The sequence below is a fragment of the Neltuma alba genome, unplaced genomic scaffold, assembly GCF_004799145.2.
Source record: "Neltuma alba isolate B1F8T4 unplaced genomic scaffold, ASM479914v2 tig00011513_pilon, whole genome shotgun sequence".
NCBI lineage: Eukaryota > Viridiplantae > Streptophyta > Magnoliopsida > Fabales > Fabaceae > Neltuma > Neltuma alba.
In genome coordinates, this window is record NW_021636181.1 from 75,868 (window position 1) to 95,263 (window position 19,396).

At 33.3% G+C, this 19,396-nt stretch overlaps 2 protein-coding genes across 2 annotated transcripts; one reads left to right on the top strand and one right to left on the bottom strand.

The window, feature by feature from the left end:
- Positions 1-6,403: 6,403 nt before the first annotated feature.
- On the bottom strand, positions 6,404-7,264 carry LOC114714596 (uncharacterized). The gene has a single exon (XM_028899338.1). The coding sequence runs from the start codon at positions 7,262-7,264 to the stop codon at positions 6,404-6,406; it is 861 nt and encodes a 286-aa protein (XP_028755171.1).
- Positions 7,265-16,085: 8,821 nt separating this feature from the next.
- LOC114714588 (monoacylglycerol lipase ABHD6) lies at positions 16,086-19,015 on the top strand. Its single transcript, XM_028899329.1, has 4 exons — positions 16,086-16,911; positions 17,904-17,996; positions 18,100-18,167; positions 18,441-19,015. Exons 1-4 carry the CDS (start codon positions 16,288-16,290, stop codon positions 18,601-18,603), a joined length of 948 nt encoding a protein of 315 aa, XP_028755162.1. The 5' UTR covers positions 16,086-16,287; the 3' UTR covers positions 18,604-19,015.
- Positions 19,016-19,396: the final 381 nt, after the last annotated feature.

The following is a 19,396-nucleotide window of genomic DNA, read 5'->3' on the forward strand; positions in this document are numbered from 1 at the left end:
TTTCAAGTTTAGATTTGTCATTTTTAATCAAGACATGTCATTTCCAAATAAATTGTTATTATTTTTAATTAATGCACATGTTATTTCCTATTATGTATTAGGAAAAACGTTTTGTTAATATCAAATTTAGACTTATAATTTCCCAATCAAGACTTGTAATTACTAGATAAATTGTTGTCATATACTGGAGTCATAATAAAAGAGTCAACTTATATATTTTTTTGCATTATAAGGTTGACAAACTATTGGTGGCCTAATGTTCACCTTCTTTTTTGTTAGCCCAAACAACCAAGGGGTAGTGGAATCAAATCTCATCTCCATCACTTTCTTTAAATAATTTCTCACATGGCAACAAAAAAAAAAGTCACCAAAAAGCACCTTGTCAGCAGCCACCATAGCAGTGGCCAGTGCCTAGTCATCGACAGTGGCCGACAACCATTCGCCGGCAGTGGCCTGCTACTGGCGAAGGGTTGAAGCTTTAAAAAAAAGCGAATGGGCATTTTTGTCATTTCTTCTAATTTCAAAATTCTAATTTGGGAATAATTTCCCTCTCTGTGATTTCCAACCCTTAACTTCCCAAATTGGGATATTCTAATTTCGGCCTTTTTTATTTGTCCTTTTCCCTTAGTGAAATATCTTTTAAAGAGATTTTTCCTATAAAAATAATTTAATTTATACATAAAAAATGATCATGATAATAATCATTAGAAACATATCAATCTCTTGTCATTAGGCAAGTTGTCTCTCCCTCTCAATGGATTCTTCTTCAACAGAAGGAGACGCCCTGCTTTTTGCTGGTTTCTTTTATGTGTGTGTGTGTTTTTTTTAATGGATTCTTATTGATTTATTTGTTTTTGTGGCAATAATCAAATTTGAAGGTTTCAATGGCGACATATATAACTTGGTGGCTTCGATCTGTGTTTTTAGGGGGTTGGGTTTTTGATGTACATGATCCTGCATTTTGATGGGTCCATCTTTCAAAGGACTATTGTTGGTTTTAGGGGTGGTGAGTATGAAATGCTTGTTGGGGACCATAATGAGACCACTTTGAAAGTGTTTTTGTTGTGCAACTTATGGTGAGGACACTTTGGTCTCATTTTTCATTTTCCTTGTTGGTGCCCATTTTGCCTCTACATGATATTCTTATGGGGTTTCTTCAATTTGGTAGAGGCAAAAATAGACTCCCCTTTAACTAATTTTTTTTTTTCGTACAAGGGAGGGCCTAGCCCAAGAGAAAAAATCAACTCATAGGGGGATTGAATCGCAAGCAATCTCTGTGCACACAAGCCCTTAAATCACCCAGGCACACATCAAAGTATGAAGGAAAAATTGATTCCTTTCTTTGCTAGCCCATCAGCCACCTGATTCTTGTTTCTTGCAACATACTGTAGCTTGACTTCCTAATCATATCACAATAGATTTTGAATCTGCCAAAGTATAAAGCCGCACTCGTGTTTGCTGTTTTTATCTATCAACATATCAATCACTCTCTTAGCATCAAGTTCAAGTACCTATTTAAAGCCAAAATCCTAAGCTAAATTCAAGCCTTTAAAAATTACCCATATTTCAGCCTCCAACACACTGCATTTACCTATGTAAAAAGAGAACCCCATGATCCATTTCCTATTATGGTCTCTGATAGCTCCACTACAGCCAGCCATCTCTGAATTTTTTGCTACAGCTCCGTCAACATTAACTTTAACTCAACCTTCAGGAGGACAAGCCCAAACAACATCCCTACTTCCTTGTGCTGATTCAATTTTTCCTACTGGTTTAGATATGCTAACAACATTCCGCCAACTATGAACAATTACTACTCCGATCCTTAATATAAGACCCATTTAACTAATTTGATTAGATTAAGGAAGTTAGGTAAGATAATTAATTATAAGAAATGTGACATGTTTTTCTTAAAACACCATAATCATCTTTCTTAATACTTCCTCTCCCTCCTCTATTTGATTATGATTGAGGGAGTATTCACAGGGGTAACTTAGAGAAAATTGGTAAATATACGAAGTGGGTCTTTAGGACCAAAACTAACTCAACAATTGGGTCCTATATTGAGGACCGGAGGAGTAGATTAGTTGGGTTTGAAGGCTTTAAAAAATTCTGACTAAACGTCTCTTCATTCCTCCATAACCAGAGCTTCCAAACAGTAACTCCCTACTGTAAATCCCAATTCATCTTTCCATCTCCACTTAAATTTTCCTGCAGATTCCAAGCAATCCAATCCTTACGAGATAAATTATAAAATTTGTCCAGCTTAGAAGGTTGGACAAAAGAATTCCATATTCTCTGAGCATAGATATAGTCTCTCAGAATATGTAAGATGTCTTCTACTCCAGTATTGCAGTGGTGGCATAAAGGAGAACATTGAGACCATTTACTCCACCAAAAGATTTGTAGGGAGTCTACCATGAAAAATCCTCTAGATGAAAACTCTTATCCTTTCAGCTCCTTTCCATTTCCAAGTAAGTTTGAAAATGGGACTATAGAGAGTTTTAGGGTTCTTTTCAATTAAAAAATAAGCACTATTCAGATTGAAACTTCCAGAGCTCGTTGCTTTCCAGGAAAGAATATCCTTCCTTGCTTCTTGAAAAGGAGGCAAAAAACTGATTAACCTGGAAATAACATCAAAATTGACCACACCAGATAACTTTTAAAGTTCCAAGTATTATGAGTGTCCCAATCTACTACCACGCTGTTATTTTCTTCTAAGAAAGATCTCTTAAACACATATCCTTAATTTTCTTGTTAGGAAAAAGCTAGAAATCATTAAAAAAAAAACTTATAGATCTTCTATTTCTAAGTTGCCAGAAAGATCCTCTATCTATCATATCTTTTTGTTTGCAAAAAAATTTCCATAATTATGAGTCACCACAAAGTGCCGTTAATAAATTCTCCTTATTCTGTAGTAAATATTTCCTGTTTAAGACCTTAATCCAGAGCCCTTTTCTCATATAACTAGTCTTCAAGCGAGCTTTGCTCCACAAGTGAAATTAAGTGAAGAGAGCCTTTTGAAGCCAAGACCCCCAAAGGACTTTGGCAAAGAAATAACATTCCATCTGATAGGATGATACCCGTGTTTATCTTGATTATGACCCCATATAAAACTCCTTTGAAGTTTTTCCACTTCCTTATAAATTTTCTCAGGAATTTGAGAAACTTGCATCAGATAGAAAGGAATTGAACTCATCACGGATCTTGCTAAAGTGATTCTGACGACAGTAGAGAGGCATTCAGCTTTCCAGTTAGTCAACTTTGTTCTCACTCCATCTATAATATACTGGAACTTTTCAGTGGTTTTCCTATTCTTTGTGAGTGGAAAACCTAGATATTTCCCTATCTTAGAAGAAATTCTCATTTGAGTAATCTCTCCAATCTTCTTTTTTAGATGTGCATCCCCTTTAAGAGAAAAACATATAGAAGATTTACTTCTATTTAATATTTCCCTTGAAGCCTTAGAGAAAATATCAAGAGCTTCCACCATACAAATCGCTTGGGATTCAGAGGCAACACCAAACAATAGTAGATCATCTGCAAACTTTAAGTGAGAGACTGTTAGGCCCTCTTTAGAGACATATATTGGCTTCCATTTACCAACATTTACTACATCACACATAATATTAGATAATTTGTCCATACAAAGGACAGAGAGGAGAGGGAAAGTAGGGTCTCCTTGCTGCCATCCTCTCTTTGGAGCAAAATACTCTGTCTTGTCACCATTCCACAAAACATTGTACTCAAAAGAAGTTACACGAGACATCACAAGCTGCACAAACTTCTCCTCCATACCAGCTTCATACAAGACATTTTTTAGAAAATTCCAACTAAGTCTATTGTAAGCCTTTTCCAAATCAATTTTCATTGCTACAAAACCCTTTTCCCTTTCGCCTTGCTCATGACATGAAGCAGTTCTTGCCTAATGATGACATTATCTTGAATATGCCTCCCTTTAATGAAACTGGCTTGAAAGGGGGAATCAAATCATCCATACCAGTTTTCAATATCTAGGTGATCACCTTAATAATGCATCTATAATGGACCCAACAAGTGAAATCGGTCTAAAGTGAGTCACTAAATCTAGGTTCTCTCTTTTTGAGATAAGAGAAATCGAAGTCTTATTAGACTCCTCAATTGAAATATCATCTCTGAAGAAAGCTTTTAACAAAATTGCAGAGAGCATGACCCACCACTTTCCAATTATGTTGAAAGAAAATAGGTGAAAAGCCATTAAAACCTGGGGCTTTATAAGGACCCATGCAAAAAGAGCCTCTCTAATTTCTTCATTTGTAGGTATACTACTAAAAGTGTTTAGAATAGAATGATGAACAACAAAAAAATTTGTTTCAGTCTTCAAAATATCATTACTAGTAGAATCCAAATAAAAAAGGTGATTAAAATAAGAAACAACCATCTTTTTTAGGTTCTCATCCCCTTCAATCCACTCGCCTTGATCATTTTTTAGAGCTAAAATTCTGTTCCATTTCCTTCTTTTATGGGTCTTAAGATGATAATATCAAGTATTCCTATCATCATTAGCAACCCAATTGGATTGAGCCTTCTAGAACCACTTAATTTCCTCTTGTTTTAAAATTTCATCTAGTTCCTGCTGAACTTGCAATTCCAGTTTATGTAAAAAGTTTGAAAAAGGATAAGCCTAAGGCTACTGAATCCCTTTCAATCTATTAAGAATTACTGTTTTTTTTCTTTTCCACAAAGCCAAAGACCTCTCTATTCCAAATAAGAACAGAGTTTTTAAAATTATCCAAACATTTACTAAGATTACTGTAGTCTTTTTAAGTATCTTTCATAAAAGAATTGAAGCTTTTATGTTTAATCCACATAGCTTTAAACCTAAAAGGTTTTTCACCTCTGAACTCTAAACCAAAATCATTCAAAAAAAGCGTTAGAGGGTTATGGTCAGAGAATTTTGTACGCGGACATACCTTTACCAGATAATTGTTGAACAAAGCCATGAATAGCGAATTCCCCAAAGCTCAATCCAATCTTTCATAAAGACTTGAATATCCTCTTATCAAAGGACCCTTCCAGGTAAACTTTGGACCTTTGAAGCCCAAATTTGAGAAGCTGCAATCTCAAATCCGTTCATTGAACCACTTTGTTCTATTAGCATTTAAACGAACACCCCCAGCATATTTAGAAGCATTAGCAATATCATTGAAGTCATCATACACCACCCAAGGTTCTGAGATATTGGTCTACAGCATCTTCAATTCATTCCACAGAATTTTCCTCATATTAGAATGTGGAATTGTATAGATTCCCATTAGAAAGAAATGAGGCTGTCCAACAAAGTCACAACTCAAATGCAAAAACTGTCTATTTCGTCGAACAATATTTACATTAATAGAAGTACTTCTCTAAGCTATGGCTAATCCACCTGACTGACCAAAACTTGGAATACATTCCAAACAACCAAACCCAGAGAAGTAAATCTATGCAATTTTGATTCATCTTCATATTTTGTTTCGGATAAGATCAAAATCACTATCTTAGATCCTCCAAACACTGACCTTAAGTTTCTAGTGGGGTCCTTTCCACAGGCCCCCCTAATGTTCCAGTAGAAAATTGGATCCATAAAAAAATGATGGGCTTGGAAAAAGAAGGCCCAATTAGCACTATGTTGAGAACTGGGTTTCAAGAACCACTGACCCTTCACTATGAAAAAACTCATTAGTCTCCACATCAATTGGGCTAGGTATCAGCCCCATATTCTCTTTTGTGCCTTTATCCACATCTAGGTATTCACCAGGATCATGAGGCAAAGGAGAGTTTTCGGCACTATCATCCATATGCTCCCCTCCTATTTTTTCGGAAGAATCCATTTTCCCCTTTATGAAATTCCCTTGATTCGATTTTCTCCTTCAGTATCATCTAACATAAGCATTAAAAGCTTGTTTGTCCTCTTGTGATTCACAAACATATCTCGAGATCTCTTCTCACATTGCCCTGTTCTACTCTCTAGTGCACTCTGAGAAATTGCTCCTAGGACTACAAGTACTGCAAATCTGTTATTCTTGGTGTGCCTCTTGCTATTCGCAGCTTTTTTCTCTTTGACCTGGTGCATTTGCCATCTCTGAAGAAGCAAGTATGACGTTATTCTCAATCTCATTAGTGAGATTAAAGTGAATATTATTTTCCACATTAGCTAAAACGTCAAAACGTCTCCCTGATCTTGGTTGCCAGAAAATTTCCCCTGTTTTCTCCTTTCTCTTCTTATTCCGACGGATTTTTGTACAACATGCCAAGTATCTTGATCAGCTCTTCCCTATATTTCTACATTCATTGCAGCATTTGGAATTCCCATTTGATTCCCCCCATTCTCTCTCTTAGCAAATTCTGTGGCAATCTTCATTTCAGGACATCCTTCACTATGCTAACCGTAAACACTGCAATTCAAACACAAAGAGTGGAGACCCTCATATTCTAAGTAACAATCTTCACCATCTAAAGAGAACCACGATAATAATTGTTTGCCTAAATCAATTAGAGCACATATTCTAGCATAATGACCTCTAAGTTGAGATGAGGTATTGACATCAACTTTCAGAGTCTCTCCAATCCTATTTCCAATGATGGTTAGTGCCTCTGCATCATAGTACTCTAGACACACTCTTGGAACACGCACCCATGCAGCTACCTTGTCAATCTTAGCTCTAGCAGGATTAAAATTAGGCTCCCATGACCTCACTGTAAGATAATGATCATAAATCATCCATGGGCCTCCTGTTAAAGCATTGAAATAGTCTTCCCTATTTGATAACTTCACTACTAAATAACCATATCCAATGTTTATCAAATTGATCACTCCTCTTCTGGCCCAAAGAATTTGTAATCTAGTTTCTAAAGCCTTGTAACCAATGCTTCTATCCAATAACTTCACTATTACTACTTTCCTCCATGCCCTGTAAAGTCTTTTTTTCATCCTTATAGAGAAATGGAAGGTAGGAAAATTCCTCTTTGGATCTTCCCTGATTTTAACTAGAGACTCCTTCTTCTCAGCTTCTGAATCTAAAGGGGAGTAATCAGACATACTGTCATAAGCTAAAGCATCTATCTTATCATCTTTGTCATTTGAATTATCCTCATGACTATTAATACCCTTCAAGGTATCTGCAAATGATAAACTAGTATGTTTTTTAGGCACATTACCAGTTCCAAGTGTCGGCCAATGCTGCAATCTTGAGTTTTCCCTTTTCTCTAGACTCTCATTCTTAATCTTCTTAGAGCTTCTCATGAGGAGATCATCTTCTTCCGTGGAGGGAGGAATGGTAGTAGTAGTCTTCCTAGCACAAACAAGCGCCGTCTTAACTTAAAGTTCAATATGCCTTTGAAAGGAATAAGACGAATTGGCAAACATCACAAGTGAAATTGTCTCCTTTAACTAAACAAGTTTAAGCCTAATCGAGCCTATACTTGTATGTGGGCCTTTTTTTTAGGTTTACGTTTAACCCTTTAAAAAGCCTAATAAGACTCGAAATGTTTTTAAAGAGTTACTTAAAATATAAGTCTTTAATTAATAGAGGTTGCGTTAAGTGAAAATTGCTAATCTCTCATAATATGATGAACTAAGGTTCAAATTTTGTTAGGAGAGATGTCCATTGTTAGTGCTAAACAATGATTCAAACTAGATTACCCTCAATATGAAGATATTTATGCCTACCGAAAAAAAATATAAGCCTGTAAATATGCTAAAAAAACACATATGCTTCTAATTATGTATATAATCCACATTATTGCTTAATTGGTTTTTAGTTATTGCTTAATCAGTTTTTTGGGCCAAAGCTTGGGAGTGTTTGGCATCCTTAAAAAACACTTAAAAAAAATTATTTCACATAAATCAAGATAAAATTCCTATAACATATTTATCTTGGACTCCATAAAATCATTTCTAAAAAGTGATTATTCACACACACAAAGGATAATACTCGGATCAAATTTCTTATACCATCTCCGTTTTTAATATAAGAGTTAATTGACTAATTTGAGTAGATTAAGGGGGTGTTTGGATAACCCCAAAAACACTTCTCAGAAGTACTTTTCCCCAAATCGAGACAAACTCCTTTACATATTTATTTCGTGTACTGTAAAAATATTTTTAAAACCATGGTTTTGTTTCTACCTAAACACTCCCTAAGAAAGTTTGTTAATTTAGTTATTTATAATAAATATATTATTTTTTCTAAAATACAATTACTAATCAAATATATTAGTTGAAACTATCATGATAAATATGATAGACAAAGTGAATTGAGGTATTATATTTACGACCAAATTGAATATCAAACTAACTTTTATATTAAAGATTGGAGATAATAGTTATAGTGTCAAATTCTCGAATTATACATCTCATGCATCTTCTTTTTTATGTATGAATTTATACTTTAATAATAATATTTTAAAAATAAAACACATCACTCTATATAATGAAATAATTTGACATAATGAATATAAAGTACTTGACATGAGCAATTTCATTATATGCTTGTGGGTGTGTTTTGGCAAACAAATACACTTATATATTCTCCATTTTTTTGCCAATATATTCTCTAATTCTAAACGATTAGCTAGGTTTTTAGGGGTGTTTGTTTTTAATCTTACGTACAATATCTTAATTTACTTTATTTTCTAAATTTATAAATTAATTTACTTTATCTTCTAAATTTGTAAATTTTTTCTAAGTTATTCATATTAATTGCATACATAAAAAGAGATTGCTACACTTAAGGTAATAATTTCGGTTTTCCTACTGTTTCCCTGGTAAACATTTTCCCTCGTTTTTGTGTCTCCCCCTCTCTCTTTTCTCGTTCTCTGCTATGCCATCGAGTAAGGCCAAATATTTGACCAAAAAGGGCCCAATACTATGCCACTACGAGTTCCACAATGGGCATTTGTCTTGTATTTTCGTTTCCTTTTTCTTTAGCTTTTCAATGCTCCTAATATGAGCTCCCAATGGGAGTTGGATCTAACAAAAGCAATTAGCTTTTCATAATATAACGAATCAAGATTCGAATCCCTATTAGAAGAGGTACTCATAATTAGATTCTGTTTGATACAAAGCATTAAAAATGAAGGATTGAAATTGAGATTGCAATTGAAAAAAATCATTAAAATAGTATTTATTATAAGTAATTACTTATTATATGGGATTAAACAAACCCATAGAGGTGGGACTAGAAAATATCACTTTTTCCCATGGTATTCTCCAATCCCACATATATAAGTTTAGCTAATCCCATATAACAAGCAATCTCTTTTACTAAATACTCTTTTAATAGATTTTCTCAATTGCAATCCCAATCTTAATCTTTCATTTTCAATGCTTCCTACTAAACATAACCTTAGTGCCTGACAGTATTTCGAATAAAATTACCTCCAATAGGAAAATATCTATGCTTTAGTGTAAAAAAAAAACATGTTCCTGGTATGAGTTGAACAATGCTTGGGTGATTTCTGATTTGGCATTTGTTAGCAAGGATGATATTAGAGGGAGGGCATATATTTTATCGGATTGTCCCCCAAGGAAGGGAGGGCATATATATATATATTTATATAAGCGGACATTTTAACAGGACAACAAAATGAGCAAGCACGCACGATTGAGGACAAACTCGGAGTTTCGCATTGCAAGCATTGACCTTTTTTTTTTTTTGGCTAATTGTGTATTCACATTTTTTTGGTCCTTTGGGGAATCCAATAAAATTGGAAGTATTCACCTTTTTTCAAAAAAATAAAAATAAAAATATTAAAGAAGCTAAATAAATTATTTTAAAGTATTTATATTTATCATTTTTTTCCAAACTAATTTGCTTAACTAATATATAATCTAATGACACGTAAAAGTATTTTAAAAACACCATGCAACATATGCTATAATTAAAAAATTTACTTAGTTTTTTTATTTTCTCAAGTACTTAGTTTTTTTATTTTCTCAAGTTAATCAACTAAATTTTATATTAAAAGATAAAAGTTAGTATTCCTCCTGTCCTAAATATAAGACTCTTTTTGTAGTGTAGTTCACTACACTACAAAAAGAGTCTTATATTTAGGACCGGAGGAGTATTAAAAAAGATAGTCACAGCTGAACAAGGGAGAAATACATAGTCAAAGAACGGAGAAAACCCAAATACATATTACCCTTAATCCTTAATCAAATGGCCGAAAAAGGTATAGCTGTTGATTTTAATGAACTCTAATTGTAAATTTGTGAAAATCAATAGTAAATGGACGTGTTGTTATTATTATTATTATTTGAATAAGAGTGTGTGAGAAACATAAAGGCTAACTAGCTAAAGGAAATCGATGACAAAAATTTTTTTTAATAGAATGATTCATATTTTGCATGAGAAATATTCATGATGAAAGATTTTTTTTTTTAAATGGAAACTGAATACTACTATAACAACAGCGAAAGAGTATAAATCAAAGGATCCTCTGATCCTTCATCCGCATCCGTCTCCTGAATAAAAAGTAGAGGCTAATGAAGGATGAGATAATTCTCACTTATAGTGTGCGACATTCTAACAAGATGGTCAGATAAACATAAATCTTCTCTATGGATATGAGTAAAAGTAACTTACCAATCTCCATAAACTAGTAACCTAACAATGACAGATTCAACCTTGATGATTCAAAAAATTGGCATAACAATTGACTTTTACAATCCAGTCACACATAATAAAAGTGGCGAATCTGTCTAATTTGGTCATTGAGAAAATTATCTTGAGGTAGGTCGCTTGATCAATTGCAAAGCTTCTGTAAGCTCGTTTTTTTTGCCAACAATAATTCATTCCATAATAAATCAACAGTACAAAGTCATGTGAGAACACCATCAAGCAATAAATATCACCCTACATTAGTTTTGGCTTTGCATAAATCAGATTCTATAAGTTTACGCAAAAGAGGTGGCGGTCTCATTACCCAATCAGTCGGGCAAGACCCAGCCAAAGAGGCTCTAGCTAACCAATCAGCAACAGAATTTGCCTCTCTCGGGATCCAGCTACACGAGTGGCTCCTTAGACGATTCCTTGAGAATCTTAGTTCCTCCAACCTGGACTAGGGGCATTGTTGTTCAAGCAGTTAATCAGATTTTGGTTGTTAAAGCTTCTGTAAGCTCGTTAAAGATGATAATTTTGCAATAACTGTAATTCCTACTAATTAAGGCAAAGCCTTTCGTAGATTCCCATAATCTTCGTGATAAGAGGAGAAGTGTAACTTTTTTTTTTTTTTTTAATTTTGGGGTGAAACCAAATATCCAAGTTTCCTTGGTGTCTCGAATGGAGGTGTTATTTGGTACAACAATTGACTTGGAATCACAGCCGCGTGGTAGTTTGGTACTTGGTAGGATGGTAGTTGGATGTGAAAGAGCAACCCTGAACGGATTAGAATTTACTACCTCCGGTCTTTAATATAAGATCCTGTTTAACTTTTATTTTGGTCTTAAATATAAGATCTCAATCCACTTTGTCTCTCATATTTACTCAATTTTTTCTAAGATAGTCCTTCTAATAATTATAGTTCTAGTCAATACACTTGATTAGCAAGGATATTTTAGGAAAGACAATACATATTTAGGACAAATAGCTAACTCAACTTACTTTCTTAATCTCCTCAAATTAGTCAACTAGCCCTTATAATTAGAACCGGAGGTAGTATATATTATTCTAATATTAAAAACATCAATTTTTTTTTTCAATATGTAAAACTATCAATTTATATCATTTTTATGTTATGTTTCTACACATCTGTTATCACTACATATTTTTTCAGCTTAAAATATACTCCTCCGGTCCTTAATATAGGACCCAATTGTTAAGTTAGTTTTGATCCTAAATATAAGACCCATTTCTCATATTTATCACTTTTATCTAAATTATCCCTATAGATACTCCATCAACTATAATCAAGTAAAAGAGAAATAGGGGTATTAAGAAAGATGATTATGGTATTTTAAGAAAAACGTGTCACATTTCTTATAATTAACTAATTTACCTAACTTCCTTAATCTAATCAAATTAGTTAAATGGGTCTTATATTAAGAACCGGAGGAGTATCTTTAATATTTTATATTTATGTTGAGTTTAGTTTAGCTTTTAAGTTTATAAAATGTATTTTTATTCCTTTATTTTCACACCATTAATCTTATTGATGAAAAAGGTTAACTCTATAAATTTAAAAGACTTCACAATTAAATGCTAACATATTAATTTAAAATTTGCGAATTGAAAAAAATTAAAATAAAACCTCATGAAGTTGTTAAACATTTTTCATATCAATAGCCCCATCTTTGTGAATTATTCTATGCTTTCACCTCAACAACTCATCCCTGCGAATGTCATTCTCCTAAGTTCCATTTTAACTTTAATATATAAAAATTATATTAAAGGGAAAGATTAAAAATATAAGAATATAAAATATTTCAGCGTAATTTTTTTTAAAAATAGGAAAATATCATATTAAAGGATAAATATTTAAGCAGGCTTTTTCTTATGTAAATTTTTTTTGTAAACATTTTTTGTTAATAAAATTAATTGTATAAAGATTAAGAAATTGAAAATTAAATTTATATATTTGAAGGATTAAATTAAAACTTTTTGTTAGCTTAGAGGCGAAACTATGCTTTAACGTCTTCTCATAAAATAAAAAAATAAAAATCTTATTTTATCTTTTGAGATTTCTAAGTACGCTTTTTCATATTTAAATTTGTTCGATCAATTTTTTTTAATGACATTAATGATATTAAGATTAAGAATTGAAAATACAGTCTATAAATTTAAGGGGTTAAATTTAGAGGACCAGAGGTGTATTTTAATAATTTTTTATAAAATAAAAGGAGATAAAATAATTATTTTTATTGTATCTCAAAATTTCGTAACCATAACTTATTTTATGGAAATTATTATTATTATTTTTTGGGAAATATGAATCTGCGGTGCCCACAATCCCACATCCCCATCTATCATTTTCATGAGGATGAATGAAGAGAGTTGTTATTGGCAACTTTTCTTAGGCCCATGACAAATCGATAATATAGCCAACCACACCTCAAACACGTGGCATCGCATCCTGATCATCGGATTAGGTGTACCTATGCGTTTGTTTACTTTGCTAATTTGTCTTCATCAGTCTTTTCATATTTAATAGGGATTTTTGGCCGAAGCTTACTTAGCGGCTTGGCATTCCTCAAAAAGAAATTTGAAAAATATTTTAAAACAAGCTGAGATAAAACTTATTTTATATATTTATTTTGAACTCCGATTATTCACACACGCAAAGGATAATACATAGATTAAATTTCTTATATTATATCTATTATTAATATAAGAACTATTTGATTAATTTAAGTAGAATAAGAAAGTTTGTTAAGGTAGTTATTTATAATAAATATATATTATTTTTTCTAAAATATTCTTACTAATCAAATGTATTAGTTAGAACTATCATTTGATGAAACATTTATTTTGAAAAAAAATACATAAATATGAGAAGCAAAGTATATTAAAGTTTTATATTTAAAATCAAATCGAATGTCAGACGGGTTCTTATATTAAGGATTAGAGATAATGTACCCGTTTGGAACAGCTTATAAATAGCTTATAAGTAGCTTTTTAATAGTGATTTATGGAATACGAAATAAGTATGTGAGATGAGTTTTATCTCGATTTATGTGAAATATACTTATGAAGAATTTCTACCGCTTTACCGAACGGGCCAAGTATTTATTGTGTTAAATTCTCAAATTATACATCTCATGCATCCGATTTTTTTCATGTATGAATTTATAGTTCAATAATAATATTTTAAAAATAAGACATATCACTGTATGTAATAGAATAATTTGATATAATAAATGTAGACAACTGGATTTGGGTAATTTCGTTATATGCGTGGGTGTGTTTTGGCCAAACAAATACATATATATATTCTCTCTGTTTTTTTTTTTGGTTGCCAACATACTCTCTCTCTCTCTCTCTCATTCTAAACGATTAGCTAGGTTGTTGGGGGTGGTTGTTTTAATCTTACGTACAATATCTTAATTTGTTTTATTTTTAAAATTTATAAATTAATTTATTTTATCTTTTAAATTTGTAAATTTTTTCTAAGTTATTCATATTAATCGCACACAAAGAAAGAGATTTCTATTCTTAAGGCAATAATTAAAAAATATATTTTATAAAAAAATAACAAACATTTATTACAAATAATTAATTTAATTAATCTATTAATATGTGCATAAACTAAATTTACAGACACATATTACATATAAGACTTTTTTGGGGTGCATTTCCTGTGATGTAAATTTTTGAGGTGCATACTTTGGCCGTTGATTGAATCAGAACAATTTCCTAATAGTGTTTTTACGAACTCTGGAATCCCCTTTCTAGTAAAAAGTATAATTCTGTCTCGTCCGAGTGCCCCGCGAAAAAAACGTGATGATCCATGAAACTAAATAATTAAAGGGCTTAAATTACAAAAATTAATTTAATTTGAACTAGTCTAGTGTCTTATAACTGGTAACATGAGTTGAATCCACGGATTTACCCGTTAACCCATAAAAAATGATGAGTTAGGATTGGCTAGAAATCAACCTGTCAGTAAATAAAACTTTTCAACCCGCATTGTCTAACTCACAACTCGCTGTAGGTTAACTTCTGGGATTTATTTATTTATTTTTGTATTTTTAAAATTTTATTAATTATCATATGCATATTATTATATTTTATATTTTATCTAAAAAATTTTTAAAAAATACCTATATAATTTATTTGGTGTTTTTAATTAAGTATTTGAAAGAAAGATAAATTTTTTTATATTGTATAAAGTAAAATATTTACAAAATGAAAAAAATTAAAAAAAAATAATAGTTGGCGAGTTGAAAGGCCAACTCGTCAATCCACTGTAACAAGTTAAAATTGGCTAAAAAAGAGCATGTGATTTACATAGGGTTTTTTCAACCCGTACTACTTAATTCTAACCCACCACGAGCTAATTAGCATATTGTCTGTATTATCACCCCTAATGTGCCTTATAAAATTGAGTAGGACTTGATTCAATCTAAACATTTTTTCAAATATATACTAAATTAATGTGACGAGCTAGCCTAAACGCAGTGGTCAAAATATGTCCTGGGAGTGCCTTCATCATTAGCTCCTTTCTTTGTTTTTTTTTTTTTTTTCCGGGTTGCCATTTAAAGAATTTAAAATCAGGCATATTATATAATATCCGGTAAAAGAAAAGCATGCTGTTAAATTATTTATAGTTTATAAATAGAAATTTTATATTAAAATTGATCCTAAAGAGTAATAAAAATGTTAGATATTTAAATAGAAAACCTCCATTGACTCTGCGCATTCGCACTTCATATCTCGGCGGAAAAAGAAGCTACTCCCTCTTATTCTAAATATAAAATTTATTTTATAATGTAATTTATACTATAAATGAGTTTTATATTTAAGACGGAAGGAATATTTTTTCTTTAGGAAGTGGGGATGTAACATGCTGTGAATATATATATATATATATATATATATTTATTCCGTTACCTCATTATTTTTCCTTATGGATATGTATATATATAGACTTATAATTTTATATCTGTAAACAGAGGCCGTCAAAAGAATTTCTCTTAATATGACCATTTAATTTCTGTGTCTTTTTTATAGTTTTAATTATTCATGGCATACTAATGGCAAAAAAAAAAAAATCATGGCATACCTCTTATTCTACACTTTTTTTTTTTGGTTATAGAAGAAAACAAAACGAATATCCATGAACCAACAATTTAGATTAGTAACTGAGGTGAAAAAATAATTAATAACGAGTGACCACGTTCTAAATAAAATCATATTTGGCTTTTTTTTTGCCATTCATATTTGGCTAAAATTTTGGAACATTATATGTGTGTAGGCATCAATTTTATCGTTCCAATTATATATAAACATAATTAATGTTTCATTTCCTTGGCCAAACATGTGTGTTCGGGCAACAAAAAGAGGAAAAATAAATAAAAGATGAGAAAAAGAAAGGAAGGAGAAAAAAATGGAAAAGCCAAACGGAGTAACTCTGGGGCCGGACTTATTTTTTCCAGTGGGCATCGACGATGCGTCGGAAGTTTTCGAATCTCCACACTGAACTTCACTGGTTCGTCTAAAAGCGACCTATAATTCATCATCATCCTCTTCAGAAAATACGGAGTTTCCTCTTGTTCTGAGAAGATTTTAGCTCCAATAGTAATTCCTAGAAGGAAAAGAGTTAGAAATCATGTCTGGATGTTGCAGCTTCACTGCCTCCCGTGACCGGTGCTACCGCTACTCCTTCTCCAACGCCGGCCTCAAATCGGCCACGGCCGATCTCGGCGACGGTACGATCATGCATTGCTGGGTCCCCGGAACCCACAAGGAGTCCAAGCCTACTCTGCTTCTTATCCACGGGATCGGAGCCAACGCAATGTGGCAATGGAACGACTTCATTTCTCCACTAATCCGTCGCTTCAATGTTTATGTCCCGGACTTGGTTTTCTTCGGCGACTCCTACACGACCCGACCCGATAGGTCCGAATCGTTCCAGGCCAGGTGCGTGATGAGCCTTATGGAAGCTCACGGTGTGAGGAAAATGAACGTGGTTGGCGTGAGCTACGGTGGTTTTGTGGCCTATAGCATGGCCGCGCAGTTTCCAGAGAAGGTGGAGAAGGTGGTACTCTGTTGTGCTGGAGTGGCCTTGGAAGAGAAAGATATGGATGAAGGGATGTTTCAGGTGAAAAGTGTGGACGAGGGCGTGGATATTTTGCTGCCACAGACACCGGCGAATATGAAGAAGCTGATTCAGATGACGTTTGTGAAGCCTATGAAAGTTTTGCCTTCTTGCTTTCTTAGTGATTACATTGATGTAAGCGATTATGATTCCTCTCATTAAGCCTGCTTTCCTCCCTATGATTGCCTTGCTATAATTGTGTTCCTTACTTTTAGTCCGTTGATAACGGTTGCTTGAATTGTGTCATAAACTGGTTCCAACTGTTGAAGACTTTGGATAATTACATTGAAGATGAACTAAATAGGAGGAGGATAGGGCCTCGTGTTACTTCATAGATTGATCTGGTTGGAATATTATCAATTTTGATTTCCCCTTTTCCTCTGTTCAAGCAAAAGAACATGTATTGGCAATTTGGGGCTTGGCAGGTTAGTAATGCCGTGCAGCTTTGGTTCTTGTATTACCTGGAAGCAGCCCTTGGTGGTTATGGTCCTGATCCATAAGGTTGCCGAGAAATAGAAGCATTAACACACGAACAACTACAAGACCTATATTCTCTTCTGTCTTCAAAAAAGTACTATTCTGTAATGCTCTATGATAATGTTTTGATACATTCTTCGTGATGTTAGATTTCCCTGGATGGTGGGGAAAATTTTGTATGGTTCTGCAGTTAGGCACTAGTGGGACTGCTGGTTGTCTGGAGGAATCCTGTATGGAGTACTCTAAAGTAAACATTGAAAATGTCAAGTTGATATGTTGGGATGCTAATGAATGACACTGTTCTTTCATAAGAAAAAAATTAAAAGGAAGAATCATGGAGGATGAAGACATAAGGAATCAGGAAGAAAATGGATCTTATCTCCACCGTGCAATATTACTGTTATCAGACAAAACTGTCGTGAATGTCCTTAATCACCTAATTATTTGGCAATGCTTGTGTGATGGCTTACTGGTTGTATTATTCTTAAACTGAAGATAAGCTGTGATTGCCGGTATATAGTGTATCCGGTTTTGTAAATATTATAACCATGAACTGAAGATAAGCTGTGATTGCTAGTATATAGTGTCTCCAGTTTTGTAAATATTATAACCATGACCTTGTTTCTTCACCAAAACTTGTCTGCTGGCAGGTTATGTGCACAGAAAACCGCCAAGAGAGGAAAGAACTAATATATGCACTACACAAGGACAGAAAACTATCTGATCTTCCTAAGATTACCCAGGTTTCATTTTGGTTCCCGGTTTTATCTGGGTTGCTACACCCATTTTTTAAGTCTTGCTCTCGGTTTGTAACGTCTTAAAGGCATTAACATTCCACTTCTGCAGCCTACGTATATTGTCTGGGGAGAAAAGGACCTGGTATTTCCAATTGAATTAGCTTACAGACTGAAACGGTAATGTGAAGCTATCTATGTTCCCTATGAATCACATTTTATCTTCCATAGACTACTTTTCTTGAATTTACGCGCATGATTATGTGGAAGTTATAGTTTTCGCTCAAATGAACCAGTTCCTTGTTAGATAACCTGAGGTCATTGGAAGAAGGAGAAATACCAAAATGAAATAATCTTCATTCACATATCTACGTAATATGTGAAGTTGCCTTTCGTATTCCCACTTGCTTCTTTGCTTAATAAATGGATTTCATTCTTCTTGCTGCTGTGTAGGCATCTGGGAGATAAGCCGCAGCTACTGGTCATTAAGAACGCAGGACATGCTCTGAATATAGAGAAGCCCAAGGAGCTGTATAAGTGTTTAAAATCCATTCTGTTTGAGTCCTCAGTTCCAGTGAAGCAAGAAAACCACAGTAATGGTTACAAGGAGGACTAGAAAGTTCAAAATTGAGAAATGCAGAGACTGGTGTTATAGATTTGATTGTTTATCTACTTATTGGTACTCATTTAGGAGCCATGGCCGGATTATCTTGGGGATAGCTTGGAATTAAAATGTATGGCTCTTATACAGTACTGGCTTCTAGTGGTTCTCAGAAAAAGGAGTAAGATTTTCACTTCTCCCAGTTTAAACAGATAAAGATGAGGTCCAAGAGAGACATTTTAACTTCTGCTGAAACAGAGAAACAATTATAGTTTAGGATATGTATATCATTGGATGGTGCTTGCCGCAACATTGCAGAATAGTTCAAGTGTGTATGTATGATATGTGTGACTGGCTTGTTTGCCAGCTGAAATCTACATTTTTATTTGCATAGTCATCATAATTAGCATTGTTAATGTTCACAAAAGTCTTGAGCAGCGTGGCTTTCAACTTCAAGTTCTGTGCAGTGCATACTCAACAAGTACTTAGTCATCTAAAGTAACAATGGCACGATATGGCTGCAATTACTAATAGGGTTAAGGTGCGCTCAGCATTTCGAATTATTTTCCTAGGTGTGTCCAGTGTCCTAAAGTAATTTTCGATACATCTAGTGTCCTAAACTAATTAAAACGGTGATTTCATATCTCAGATTAACAGAAAAGTTAAGTTTAATCATTGCCTTGCTGACTTAGCCCAAGATTGAGTGAAAAATCTTACATGACAAACATGCAGGCGTCTGATGTGTATTATTTTAATGGTTTAAGGTGCGCTCAGCGTTTCAAATTATTTTCCCAGGTGCACCCAGTGT